General features: G+C 53.7%; 1 protein-coding gene across 7 annotated transcripts in view; it reads left to right on the top strand.

Annotated features, from left to right (window-relative positions):
• Positions 1-2,746: 2,746 nt before the first annotated feature.
• The window catches only part of TOM1L2 (target of myb1 like 2 membrane trafficking protein), an 82,314-nt gene continuing 70,503 nt past the window's right edge, over positions 2,747-14,557 (top strand). For all 7 annotated transcript variants that reach the window (XM_060080849.1, XM_060080848.1, XM_060080846.1 and 4 more), the window contains exon 1: positions 2,747-2,868. In XM_060080849.1, coding sequence (XP_059936832.1) covers positions 2,817-2,868 — 52 coding nt within the window. In that variant the 5' untranslated portion in view covers positions 2,747-2,816. The remainder of the gene's footprint in view (positions 2,869-14,557) is intronic.

Genomic DNA, 14,557 nt, shown 5'->3' with positions numbered 1-14,557 from the left:
TCCATCTCCTCAGGGTGATTGACTCAACTCCCGAGGACGTTTCCAGTCCTCCAGCTCCCCATCCTTCTGAAACAATTTTTTCTGAGATTTCACATAACTTGACACCAACTTGTCTTTGGGGAAATTTTTTTTTTTTTTTCGGTATGCGGGCCTCTCACTGTTGTGGCCTCCCCCGTTGCGGAGCACAGGCTCCGGACGCGCAGGCTCCGGACGCGCAGGCTCAGCGGCCATGGCTCACGGGCCCAGCCGCTCCGCGGCATATGGGATCCTCCCAGACCGGGGCACGAACCCGTATCCCCTGCATCGGCAGGCGGACTCTCAACCACTTGCGCCACCAGGGAGGCCCTCTTTGGGGAAATTTTAATGCGCTGCATTTAGCAGATGTTACCTGAAAGTGTTTGTGCTTTTTTTTTCAAAGAAAAGTGCTGTGCTTTGGGAAACGATGCTTAACTCTGATTTCAAAACTTTGGCTGACTTCTCATCACTCCCACCCCACCAGGGTCTGGCCCCTGTGACAGGTCAAGCCTGCTTTCCATCAGGCCCAACAGTCACCGAGTGATGTGGAATGGTTGTGTTTGTTACACACACAAGGGCAGGACTTGCATATTTGGCAACTAACTTCGCCTTCCAAGCCTTTGACCTCCCACCTGTAAAAGATGGGTAACTCTTCCCTTCTACATTTGTTTAAGATCATTCATTTAGTCCCCATACGTGTAATGAGTAGCCACTACACGCTGTGAATAAAACTGATCTCCTTACCTCTGTTTCAGACCTGAATCAGACAATTATACAAATCTTTAATTACAAACCATGACAAGTTTGTAGGTGTAGGGGACTGTGACAGCATACATGCAGGGACCTGTGCTGGCCAGGGGAGACCCCGCTGAGACCTGGAGGATGAGCAGGAAAGAAGGAAAAGGGGTCTGCGTGGTGAGGGTCCTGAGGTGGGAGAGGAGGAGACAGGTTCGGAGACAGGTTCCACTGTGGCTGAAGCGATGCAAGGCTGGAGAGGCCTGCAGGAGTCTGGTGGTTATCCTAGGATCCCCGGAAAGCTCCTGGGGCTTACTAAGGGCAGTGACGTGATCAGACTTTAATTTTAAGAAGCTCATTCTGGCTTGTGGTACCAAGAACAGCAAGAGTCGTGAGGCGAGAGGTGACAGGGGTGGAGGTATGAGATAGATTTTAGAGACCTCTAGGAACTTAGTTTACATGAAGGATTGATTCTCCGCAGTTTTCAGGTAAGAAAATGGAAGCAGGTTAGAAAGGTCAAGTTACATGCCCACGTGGATACATCTAGTACATGGCAGAGGCAGGAGGACAGGCCTCCAGAGCCCATTTTCTTAATCACGACTCAACTGTGCCCAGGCACACTGTGGATCATTGTCACAGTTCACACAGTTTCTCACAGCTGTTCGGGTCGGGGCCAAAACCCCAACACTCCTTCCCAAGGGGGTTTTATCAGTAATTCACCACCCAGCCCAGGTTGTTGTTGACTTGCCTGACAATAGTGTTGTGGTGGGCGGGGAAAGCAGCAGAGAACCCTACACCTCCTCACAGAGAAACAGATCCTGAATTGTCCTGAGAAACAAGACCTTGGGATCAACTGGACCTGGAAAACAGAGCGCCTATTGGCCGTGAATTAATAAGAGAAACCCCACCCTTTACTGAGTGCTCATTCCCAGCTAGAGAGCGTTCATGATCAAATTACAGGTCAGCTCTGGGAGCCATTAGAGAAGGGAGCCCTAATGCCCTGATTTCCCAGACAGGGAAATTGCGGCCCCGGAAGGGAGCTGCTAAAAAGGGACAGACATGGACCCGGGCATCCACATTCCAAGCCAAAAGCCTTCACCAAGAGGAAGTCTAGGTCTAAGGAAGAGGAACAAGTTAGCGGCAGTTGAGAGGTCGGACAGAGGGTCATTAATGCCCTCCAGAAGAAGCATCTATCGGTGGGCCGGGTACCTCTCTCTGGCCCGGAGGCCGGGGGTGGGACCTCAAAGGTCTCTGGGGCATGCGCCCGGAGGGAAGGCTTCCTCAGCTTCTCTCCCCACAAGGCCTGAAGGTCCGGATCGGCGTGCGGCCAGGAGGGGCTGCCAGAGGCCTGCGCGCTCTCCTCTAGGTGAGGCGGCCGGCGGACTCCTCTGGGAAAAGGTCAAGTCCTCCCGCAGTCTCTCGGCCACGGGCTCTCAGAGTCGCCGGCACTGTCCGCCGCCGGCGCCTCTTCGCTGAGCCCGGTTGCTAGGGGAACCAAGCGCCGCGCTCCTTTGCTAGGGGGAAGTCAGGGAGTAGACATCCTGGGTTAAAGTTGACGACCACGTGATCACATTTATGGGCGGGGCCTCCCAGAACCAACTAGCCGTAGGGAAAACAAATGCTTGTCCAATCAGCACTTTCCATGGGCGGGGAACTTATTAGCTCCGCCCCTCCCCCGCCCCCCTCTTGAGTGACTGACTCGACTCTTGTCTAATAATATTAAGGACTCCCTGGATTGACCAATACATAAATGAATCAAAATACACAGACTCACGTTGGGAGGCGGGCCAGGGGAGGTGACGGAGATTCCTGTGACCTAGGTCACCGCCCCGCCCAATCGGACGCCGCGAGGTGGGCGTGACTTCGCGGAAGGAGCTGTGGGGGCCAATTGGAAGAGGGCAGGGCAGCCATCGCTCAATAGACGCCGGTGGGGCGGGGCCAGGGGCAGGCACCGGCGTTCCCGAGGGTGGGGCCGGGGCAAGTGTCAGTCAGGCAGGGAGCGCCGCTGGGGACGCGGAGAGCCGGCGGCTGACGGGGGCGGGCTGCTGCCGAGCTGTCCGCCCAAGATGGAGTTCCTCCTGGGGAACCCGTTCAGCACGCCGGTGGGGCAGTGCCTCGGTAAGGCCCCCACGGCGGCGCCCCGAGGCCTGGGCGGTGCTCCGCGCGTCCCTGCGCGGTCGGGCCCAGTCCTCCGCCCCGGCCCGGCCGCCGCTTTCCCAGCGGGCTCTCTGCCCTGGGCCCGCCCGGCGGAGCCGCCCTCGGTGGGGAGCGGGAGGCCGGGCGCGCTCCTGGGGAGGCTGTCGGGGGCGGGGGCGGCCGTGCCGGCTAACGACCGGAGCGCCGGCCGGGGAGCCTTGCCGCCGACTCTCCCCGTGACCTTGTGCGAGTCGCTGCTCTGTCGGGTCTGGAGTTCCGTCTGTCAGAGGCGGGCGGGGTCCTGATGTCCGTGATGCTGCTGTCTGCATGGTGACTACCGCTTCCCTGCGCTCTTGCGTCTGCCAGCGGTGAACCCTTCGGTGGCAGATAGAGGGTTACTCGGCAGTCCTAATCCTATGGGGGGCTCGGAAAGCCCGAGGTGCAGGTGACGGACCACCAGAGGGCCCGCCCTATGGAATTTCCTTACTGAACAAGCAGCGTGCCTTTTCACCCAAGGTGGGCGCTCATGCCAGGTGTGATCAGTCTAGAATGTTGATTGGTTTCTTTTAAAACTGGGTTCCTCCTGGTTGGTGGAAGGACTGGTGAAATGTCTTTCATGAGCACGGACCTTTGGAGTCCTTATGGGCCTGGGTGGATTAGGCTGTAGTTATTTATTTCCTGCTTTACTTATAAATTTCCAGCTTTTCAGCCTTTAGTGGGGCCTGTGAAATTATTGAGGCCTCTCCCGTTGGCTAACTGGCATTTGGGAGCTTTCTTTTCTCTGTGGTGTAGGGTCTCTGATAAGGGGTGATGAGCACAGGGCCCTGGAGAGTGTCTCCCCACCATTCTCGAGGTTCCCAACCCCGTTCTTCTTCCTCAGCTGCTCTTTCACTGCATCCATGTTCCAGAAACTCATTTCTCAGTTGGGTATTGAATTCCAGTCAGCTATGAGAGGGAGCCAGTAAACTTGGGGAATTTTTTTTCTTTTTCTTTTCTGTCTCCTTTACAGTAGGAGGCACTGTTACTACCTTTGAAATGCCAAGGTAGTTGATGAGGGGTATAAGTTAAAGGGGACTTTAAAACATACAAACGTAAGGGATGTACAGGTATATAGCAAGGGGAAAGAGCATGATGCTTCTCTCAGGAAGACCTGAGTTAAATTTTGCTTCCCCCAGTTCAACTGTGGGACCCGAGAAGATTGTGCAGCCCTTCTGAGCCTTAGTTTGCTTGGTGGGGGGCGGAGATTGATTCATCCCCACACTGGAGAGGCTGTGTGGGACAGCGGGCCCATTTGTGAACAGGCCCCGCATCCACCGTCCCGTGGACAAAACACTTGACCATGAAGAGGATAGAGCCTCCTCATTGCCAGTTAGCCAGCAGGCAAGACCTCGGTAATTTCACAGCTCAGTTCAGATAAATGATTATAAACCAGAGTGAGTTTCTAATGTGTCTTCTGTGCTGTTGTGACAGTGTAAAAGTGACTCTCACGACATTTAGTGCTGTTAGTGTTCTTTTGAAAGTATGTGCCGGGGGTTGGTGGGAGGGAGGGGGTGCAGAAATAAAACAACAGCAACAAAGCTAATGATTAAGGGCAGAGATATACCTCACGCGAAGCAGTTCTACAGCCATCACTTGCTCCTTACGGCTGCGCTGTGAAGGAAGCTTTATTGTCCTTCCCACTTTAGAGATGAGGAAATTGAGGCTCAGCGAGGTGGAAGGATGGCTTAGCCGCTCAGAGGGAGCTGGGATTTCATAGCCGTCCCGGTGCTCAGGGGGTTGATGGGGTCAGGAAAGGGAACAGAGATGCGTGGGACAATGACGACTAACAGAAGGCCACGCAGTGCCTGTGCTCAGTTGCCTCGTGGGGACAGTGAGTGCTGTCAGGAGACCACTGCGCCCAGAGGAGCTGCGGCCTGCGCCTCGCATTTTGGAGTCTGAGGGCTGTTGGTGAGGATGGGTGGGAACTGCACCGGCAGAGAAGAGGCCCCCTGTGCCTGGGGACAGGTGGAGGAGGCGGGCAGGGGGTGTGAGCACCTCAGTGGTCCCCGGTCCGCGTGGAACAGAGGTGGCTGTGGGGAACAGGGGCAAGTTGGGTTTGGGCTCAGGATGGAGCCCTGTCCTGGGTGGGTGGCATCAAAGGCCACATTCTATAGCTGACCACAACTGTTAGTCCCTCTGGACCTCATTTTCCTCACTCAGCAGCTTCTGCGGCTTCTACCTAAACCATTCCCTCAGTCCATTTCAGCAGGCGTTTTGAGTGCGTATTGGGTACCAGGCCCCAGGATACAGATATTAAAAAGCTGCTCGGAGGGGCCCTTCTGTAGCGATAACACACCCACCAAGGTGTCCTGAGCTGCAGAGCCTCAGGCTCACCGTCCGGGGGTCCGTAGAGCCGCGATTACCCCACCTCGTGCCTGGCCTCACTCGAGCTCCCCGGCCTTGTTCGGTCAAACGCGTGGTCTGCCCATCGCAAGCCGGTGGCTAAGCTCCATCTGGTGTGGTCACCGTGCCTTCCCTGCATCCACGCTGCCCGTGGTCCTGGGAGGTGGCTCCTGAGTGGAGGGCACAGCTCAGAGCCAGGACGGGCCGCAGTGTGAGGGCCGAGAAGCGTGGAGGAAGGCAGAATGCTTCCTCGTGCCGTCCGACTCTCTCCTCTGAAACAAGTTTCAAGTGGTCCTGTCCTAATGGCTGTCGCCTATGGGGAGTCCCCGAGCCAGGTCCATGGTGCTCTGAAGACGTGCACAGCTCTCCTTGTGTTGGCGGGAAAACGTTTTCAGATCGTCCTTTTCCAGGAGTAAAGTTTGGATTCATTTAGATGAAAAGATTGGTGAGTAGTTAGTTAATTGCACCCAGAGTATTGGGGGCGGGCTGGGAGCAGGAGGACCAGTGCTTCTCTGCCGCAGGGCTTGTGCCCGTGGATTGGGTGGTGTGGGGTCTGAACTGCTTCCTGGAGCTTCATGCATTCAGCGGCTCTGTATCGCCTCTCTTGTTTACCAAGCGAAACGCTTACCAGGATGTTCAGTCTAGTAAAGGAGCTAAGACAGGGACCTAAATCAGGTAAGACAGAAAGTGTTGGCACAAGATTGGACAGATAAACAAAGTAAGGTAATGGAGGACAGAGGGGTCACCTCCAGCAGCAGTAATAGCAGTTAAAGGTTTATTTTGATTTTTTATTTTTTTTATTTATTATTTTTGGCTGCGTTGGGTCTTCATTGCTGCGCGCGGGCTTTCTCTAGTTGCAGCGAGCTGGGGCTACTCTTTGTTGCGGTGCGCAGGCTTCTCATTGCAGTGTCTTCTCTTGTTGCGGAGCACAGGCTCTAGGTGCACGGGCTTCAGTAGTTGTTGCGCGCGGGCTTCAGTAGTTGTGGCTCTTGGGCTCTAGAGCGTAGACTCAGTAGTTGTGGTGCACGGGCTTAGTTGCTCTGCGGCATGTGGGATCTTCCCGGACCAGCGACCGAACCCGTGTCCCCTGCATTGGCAGGCGGATTCTTAACCACTGTGCCACCAGGGAAGTCCCTAGTTAAAGGTTTTGCTTTTTTAAAATTGCGTACTGTGTTACCGTGTGCCGGAGACTGCAGTAGGTGCTTTGTATATCTTGCAGTCCTTTAATTCTTAGAACAACACTGTGAGTGAGGTACTGTTATTATTTCCACTTTGTGGACAGGGACCCGGAGGCAGTGAGAGGGTCACACAGCTAGCAGCGAGGGAGCTGGAGTTGCAACCCAGCGTCCCAGCGTTCGGGCTCTGGAGCTGCTGCCCTGGGGGGCAGATGAGGAGGGGCACCTCGGGGGCAGGAGGAACCCAGCCCTCAGGGTGTGGGATTTGGCTCATGTAGGAGTGGAGAGGAGGCTCGGAGGGTGTTCTGAGCGAAGGCTGGGTGTGGAGGGGTGGTGGTAGCGCCAGCCTGGGGAGTGATGGGGGGCCAGGTGGACAGACGTCAGGCCTGACTGACGAGGCTTCGAATGTAGGCTGCGTGGTTTGGCCTGTCATTGGTGGCACTGGGGAGCCACGGGTGATTTCTAGGGAGGGGAGTGGCACAGCTGTCATTACAGAGCCAGGGACATTTCCCCTTGGCAGCCCCCAAAAGGCCATTCCTCTCTGACCATCAGAGCCCCCGTGTGTGCAGAGCAGGGGTCTGACGGGGGAGTCAGCACATGCCGTGCCAGTTCCCCGAGGTCCGGGGTTGGGCCCTTCCTGGAAGCCCCCAGCAGAAATGAGGGGTGCTGAGGCGGGTGGATGGAGCACGGGAAGAAGTGTGGGGTTCTGAGAGCATCTGTCCTTAACTGCCTGGATGGTTATAGAGCGCCGGCCCACTCCCTGTCCCCCTGCTTCCCGCTGGTGAGGACAGGAGCTGAGAGGATGGCTCGTAGGGCTTGGCGGGAGGGCTGCCCTGCTTATGGGGCGCTATGGGGCTATTAATAGGTCCCATAGAACTGTGCTGTTAAGAAGCAGTGCAGACCTGTGTAGAAAGCTTGAAACGTACATGCAAATGCAAAGGGGTAAAAATCACCATAATGTGCTTTCTTACAAATTCTTTGAGACTCTTCTCATTTCACAGAATAAGTGGAATAAGTAGAGTGCTTGTGTATTTGACCCTCTATTTTCTCAAGCCTTGGAGATACAGTGTTGTGTAAGTGCTCTTAGCATATTTCTGGGTGGTACGCCTGCTTTTTTTGGGGGTGGATGTCAGCTGATGAAGGGGGTATAAACACAGTACCCAGAGGGGCATCGGTTAAGCACTGTTGCTCTTGACCTAGCAGATAAGTCACTCAGAATTTTTAGGCTAACCTACTAGTCTGAAAAGAAAGAAATAACGCTCAGACTTTTTTTTGGTGACTCAGCTTGTTATGGCCAGGAGAAGGGCCTGTTAAAAACCAGCCTCAGACTTGGTGCGTATTTCAGTGCTCCCTCCAACCCTCCCGACCTAGAAGAATTTCCGATCTTCTCCATCCAGTCCTGAAGCCTGCTGGCCTTCAGCACTTGCCTCCTCCTCCAGGCAGCCTTCCTAGACCAGCCTGTTTGTGGTGCTGTCTCTTCTCTGAACTCACCGTGTGTGTTATCTGAGGCATTCACTTGGCTCTGCCCTCACTCTCCAGGGTTTGTGAAGACTAGCGGAGAGAATGTGTGTGGGTCCCCAGTATAGCTAACATACTGTTGCCTCCTCCTGCCGTGCTGTTTCCTGTTGTTTGTCTTGCGTCCTGTCCTGTTTATTGCCTTATCTTCCTCAGGGAAGGATGTGTACCTTGTTTCCCCATGACCTTCACAGCATGTGGTACAGTCTGCTCTGCACAGTTACTCACTCCAAAGGTTCCTTTCTATCAATGTTATTATTATTTTTTTTAGCATCTTTCAAAGCTAAAAATAATAGCCATCATTTACTGGCCCTTCACCACGTGCCAGGCACCCTGCGAAGTGCTGTACAAACGTTATCTCATTCAACATTTTTTTCTCAGGAAACTCCATTAAGTCAGGGGTGTCATGGCCATTTTACAGATGAGGACCTGGAGGCTTAGAGGAGTTAAGAAGCTTGCCCAGGGCTGAGCCGTGCTCCACACCAGGGGCTTGAGCTCCAGAGCTTCGTCCTGTTGCCCTGTAGACGGCAAGCCTGGCCTGGAGCCTGTAGACAAGAGGTGGCCTTCGCTGATCCATTGTGAGTTCCAGAGCCTTCTAGGTGCCCTTTGCCCGCTTGTTCTCTTCCACCACGGGCACTCTGTGTTTTGGCTGGAGACAGCCCCATCTCTGCCTCTGTGAGCAGCTGCCTGCGTGTGGGTCCACTGATTGGACACGGGGAAGGGTGTGTGTGACAAGAATGCTGCTCCGTCGCTTCTCACAGGGTCCTTAAGGCGATCACTGAGACACTGTATGTAAAAGCAAAGTGTGTTACTACGTTATAGTATTTCCCACACACCTTCTAGACTCATCTTCCATGAGGGCACTTATTTTTATTTGTACCTGTTTATTTACTTTTTAAAAATTGTAGAAAAACACACATAGCAGAAAACTTACCATTCTGTTTCAGAATGTTCAGTGACATAAAGTACATTCACTTTGTTGTGCAACCATCACCAGCATCCATTTCCAGAACTTTTCTCATCCTGCCAAACTGAAACTCTATCCCCATTAAACACTAACTCACCTCCTCTCCCCCCAGGCCCTAACCCCCCGATCCTTCTATTTTCTATGAATCTCACGACTCCAGGGACCTCACATGAATGGAATCATGCAGTGCTTGTCCTTTTGTGCCTGGCTTGTTTCACTCAGCAGAATGTCTTCAAGATTCACTCATGTTGGAGCAGGTGTCAGAGTTTCCTTTCTTTTTTTTTTTTTTTTTTGCGTTACGCGGGCCTCTCACTGTTGTGGCCTCTCCCGCTGCGGAGCACAGGCTCCGGACGCGCAGGCTCAGCATGCGCTTAGTTGCTTAGTTGCTCCGCATGGGCTTAGTTGCTCCATGGCATGTGCGATCTTCCCGGACCGGGGCACGAACCCGTGTCCCCTGCATTGGCAGGCGGACTCTCAACCACTGCGCCACCAGGGAAGCCCCTTCTTTCTTTTTAAGGCTGAATAATATACTCCATTGTGTGTATAGAACACATTTTGTATATCTATTCATCCACCTTTGAGTTGCTTCTACCTTTGGGCGGTCGTGAATACTACTGCTGTGAACATGGGTGTGCAGATATCGCATGTTTGTGTTCGTGTCCCTGCATTCAATTCTTTTGGATATAAACCCAGAGGTGGAATTGCTGGGTCATGTGGTCATTCTGTTTTCAATATTTGGAGGGAGAGCCGCCATGCTCTTTTCCACAGCAGCTGTACCATTTTACATCCCCCCTAGCTGTGCATAGGGTTCCAGTTTCTTCACATTCTCCCTATAACTTGTCATTTATTTATTTTTTTATAGTAGCCATCCTAATGGGTGTGAAGTGTTATCTCACTGTAGTTTTTTTTTTTTTTTTTTTTTCTTTTTGCGGTATGTGGGCCTCTCACTGTTGTGGCCTCTCCCGTTGCGGAGCACAGGCTCCGGATGCGCAGGCCCAGCGGCCATGGCTCACGGGCCCAGCCGCTCCGCGGCATATGGGATCCTCCCAGACCGGGGCACGAACCCGTATCCCCTGCATCGGCAGGCGGACTCTTAACCACTGCGCCACCAGGGAGGCCCCTCACTGTAGTTTTGAGTTGATACCAAGCATCTTTTCATGTGCTGATTGGCCATTTGTGTATCTTTGGAGAAATGTCTAGTCACATCCTTTGCACATTTTTTAATTAGGTTGGTTTTGTTGTTGAGTTTTAGGAATTCTCTCTATATGTTGGATATTGACCTCTTATTAAATACTAGATTTTCTCCCCAGGGGGAGAAAATATTGCCTTTTTACTCTGTTGCTTGGGTCCTTTGATGAAGCCTGGTGTATCTGTTTTTTCTCTTGTTGCCTGTGCCTCTGGTGTCCTGCCCTGATCCTCAGAAGAGTCTGACACGTGCCCTGAGGACAGGCAGGGTGACGCTGGCTGTGCTGGTGGTCTCACTCCTCACCAGGTGCCGGTTGAGGGCCCCACAGGCAGCAGCCCCGCGAGGCAGGTGCAGTCACTCCCGTTTGGTCGAGAAGGAGACGGAGGCTCAGCAGGCGGGTCCCTCCCGGGGGTAATAAGTGGCTGGCAGTGCAGGGCCTTGCACCAGGCCTGTGGGCTCCAGAGCCAGGGCCCTTACCCACTCAACCGGAGTTATCTGTGGAGTTGAGTAGATGCACTCGTGGCTGAAAATCTGGAAATGGTCGTCTCAAGTTCAGATCGGCCTTAGCATTACTCGCTGTTCACCTGGTTCCAGTGCGAGTCAGTGCAGAGTGTCCTTGTCACCCCGGTTTCCGGAGAGTTCGGCGAGAGGCAGTGCACCAAGACTCTCCCTGTGGATTTTCCTTTCTCTTCGGATGTGCTTTGGATCCACAGCGTCGGGAGGAGGAAGAGGGATGAATAGACGCCAGGTTCTCCGAGCGGCCAGCTTGCTTTTCAGGCATCACCAGCTGCTGTTTTAATCAGGACTGAAGCGCAGGCCTTGTAGCCTGGGGGGCGCGTCCAAAATTCTGTTTGAGGTTTTGGTTTAAAGTGGAGGTTGACGGAGAGAGTCTGGTCCCTCCTCTCAGGGAACTGGGCCTCTGAGAGCTGGGGACAAGGCCAGGGCCCGGAAGCTGCTGTTATGTTCTCTGCCGCTACACACGGGCTCCCGGCGTGGCGTTGTCGCGGTGGGAAACGCAGCCTGGGGAGGGTGCTGCCTGGTGTTGGAAGGCGGAGTTAACTCTGGAAACTTCAACCAGCGATTCCAGGAAACACTGAATTCTGGCTGGAAGGGCCTTCATGGCATTTGGTCCAAACCCCTCACCACTACCATTGAGGAAACTGAGGCCCAGAGAGGCTAGGTCTGTGCTGTTTCTACCTCAACGATTCTTTTTGTGTTTTTTTTGTTTTGGGGGGTTTTTTTTTGGCCACACAGCTCAGCATGCGGGATCTTAGCTCCCCGACCAGGGATGGAGCCCGTGCCCCCTGCAGTGGAAGCGCAGAGCCCTAACCACTGGACTGCCAGGGCATTCCCTACCCCGACAACACTTCTGACACCAAATGTATGGGTTTTTTCTGGACGCTAGCCAATTCTGACACCAACTGGCCTCCCCGATCCTATCTGATTCGATTCACTTCAACCTGCCTGCCTGGGGTTGTTGCAGGACCGCAGGGAAACGGCTCAGCCCCACGAGACCGCCGCGCTTCAGACACCAGCACCTCTGACCAGCTGGCTGTAAATTGGGGGTGTTCCTGTGACCCCCTCCTCAGGTTTGAGAATTTGCTAGCTCAGCTCACAAGACACGGGAAAACACCTTACTTGGTTTTCGGTCTCTCTGGCATCCAGCCCCATCGTACTGCTGTCCCGGGCCAGCCAGCGTCGTCTCCTTAGCACTCTGGACGCTTGTGGCTCTGGAGGGTCCCAGGGTGTTAGGAGCCATGTGCCAGGAACTGGGGCCAAAGATCAAACTCGTGTGTCTTACTGTATTGCAGGAGGGGTCGCACAGTGAGTCGCGGTGCGCCTGGGGAAGGGCCCACGTGGCTTTCTACTGACCTCGGGCCCGGCCCGTCACTTGGATGCTCATCTCTGCAGGGGGCTGAGGGAGGTCGGGGGAAGTCCGTCACATCATGAACGACTCCAGCTCATGAAGATGAAAACTTGTGTTTTGTTTCAAAGTTAACCACGTTTAGTCTAATCACATGGGACTATTTAGTTCCCGGTTTGGTGGTTGATAAAGTTAGCTCATAAACTCCCCTTTGCTCTTCTGTTTTTCCTGCTCTTTCTGGCTTCCGTCCAGAACAGAGGAGCTGCTCCCAGACAGGACTCAGGAGGGCCGGGGCTGGCTGGCGCCCCGCTGCTGATTTTCTGTGTGACTCTGGAAAGGTCACGTCCGACCGTTAACTCCTGTGATGAGGGCGAGTTGAACAAGTTCATTTCCACGCCTGAAGCTTAAGGCCTAAATCAAAGTAGCTTTCAGTTTTTCTTCAGACCTTTAGCCTCCATAACTCAGCCTCAAGAGCAGAGAACAACTCTCTGCATACTTAAAAAAAACTTATGGTAAAATATACATAACACAAAATTCACCATCTTCACCATTTTTCAGTGAACAGTTGAGTGGCATTAAGTACATTCACCTGGTTGTTCAGCCATCACCACCATCATCTATAGAACTCTTTACATCTTGTAAATCCGACACTGTCCCCATTAAACGGTAACTCCTATTCCCCCTCCCCCAGCCCCTGGCACCCCGCTTCTACTTTCTGTCTCTATGAATTTGTCGACTCCAGGAACCTCATATAGGTGGAATCAGACAGTATTTGTCTTTTTGAGACTTGCTAATTTTACTCAGCAGAATGTCTTTAAGATTCACCCATGTTGGAGCAGGTGAAAAGAATCTCCTTTTTTTTTTGCGGTACGCGGGCCTCTCACTGTTGTGGCCTCTCCCGTTGCAGAGCACAGGCTCCGGACGCGCAGGCTCAGCGGCCATGGCTCATGGGCCCAGCCGCTCCGTGGCATGTGGGATCTTCCCGGACTGGGGTGTGAACCCGTGTCCCCTGCATCGGCAGGCAGACTCTCAACCACTGCGCCACCAGGGAAGTCCTATAAATATATTTTTAATATTTATTTACTTATTTATTTGGTTGCACCAGGTCTTGGTTGCGGCAGGCAGCTCCTTAGTTGTGGCATTCGAACTCTTAGTTGTGGCATGCATGTGGGATCTAGTTCCCTGACCAGGGAGCAAACCCGGGCCCCTGCGTTGGGAGCGCACTGCGCCACCAGGGAAGTCCCTCATATATGTTTTTTAATATATATTAAATCATTCATCAAGGAACGTGTGTATGCTGAAACATTGGTGGCCACCTCCCTTACAATTTGACTCTTTCTACCCAATTTTTAACTGTGTTCTTCCTATAGGCACTGTTTCTTGGCTAATGACATAAAATCATCTTCGAAAGGAAAGCTGAAGACTTTTGCATTACCTTTTTCTCCTTTAAATCCACCCTTTGGTATTTGCAAAGGTCAGACGAGCGATTCTGGCGTTCGTGGCCCTGATGAATGGGAAACCGTACGTTCCCATTGGCCTCTGAGGATGAGGGATTACTGCGGTGGCCGAGGCATCTGCTGTAATGTCAGGAGCGCGGCGATGGGAATGGCAGGAACAGCAGGCCCATGAAAAATGCAGGAAGAGGGAAGCTCCTCTCTGCTTGCAACCACGCGGACACCTCTGAGCATTTGTTCTCCTCCGTTAAACCTTGTGGCTGAGAATCAAGTACGGGGGCGCGGGTGCCCCCGTCCTGAGAGGCCACGCCCTGCCCGCGCATCAGCCTGTTTGCGTTCAGCGTTCGCCCCCGTGGGAGATGTCGGCTTTATTCTAAGTTAAATAAAAATCGTCATGTTGGCACCTAGATTTTCGCGGGAGAAGCAGGTGCTGTGTGTTGGGAGAGTAATGAATACGGCGTCTCTCCCCTCTCCCAGGAGCAGATGGTCTGCGTCAGTTCATTTTGTGACCTTTCTTTGCTTCTCAGACACCAAATCTCTGATCCCATGGATCATAAATATTCTTTAGGTTTTCAGGCACGGAGGTGAGGGGAGCAGCAAGCTGTCGCTATCGTTTTCTATTTGTCTGGAACCTTTGGAAGGAACTCATTACAACATTTTTAGGCCCTGCGTAAGCCTGCTGCAGCCGTGGGCTTTACGGACACGTGAAGGGCGCCGCAGCCAGGCCGCCTCAGCCAAGGTCGGGGAGGAGCCCTCTGCTCAGCATCCTGCCATCCTCACGTCTCCACTCGCTGGGCGGCCCTCCCAGCAGCCGGCACAGCGCCCGCCCGTCTACCCAGGACCGCATTTTTAAAGTCACTAATCATGATAACGGCCACCTCGTCTTGATCGCCCACTGTATTGGGGGGGGTGGCCATCAGGGGTGGCCTCTCCTTGCCCCAGAGCCTGCATTCTCGCAGGAGGCAGACCGGATATAAGAGCAGTCTGGGGGGTCCTGATAAGAGGAGTGTGCGCTGTGCTGGGCTCAGTGGGAGGTGCCCCCGGAGCTGGTCCACCGCAGGGGTGTATGGGGTGGGGGGGGCTGGGGGAGGACACAGTTCTGGGTGTCCGCGGGGGCCTGGTTCGGGG

This window comes from Mesoplodon densirostris, chromosome 18, assembly GCF_025265405.1.
Source record: "Mesoplodon densirostris isolate mMesDen1 chromosome 18, mMesDen1 primary haplotype, whole genome shotgun sequence".
Taxonomy (NCBI): Eukaryota; Metazoa; Chordata; class Mammalia; order Artiodactyla; family Ziphiidae; genus Mesoplodon; species Mesoplodon densirostris.
This window is presented reverse-complemented; position numbering and strand designations above follow the sequence as displayed.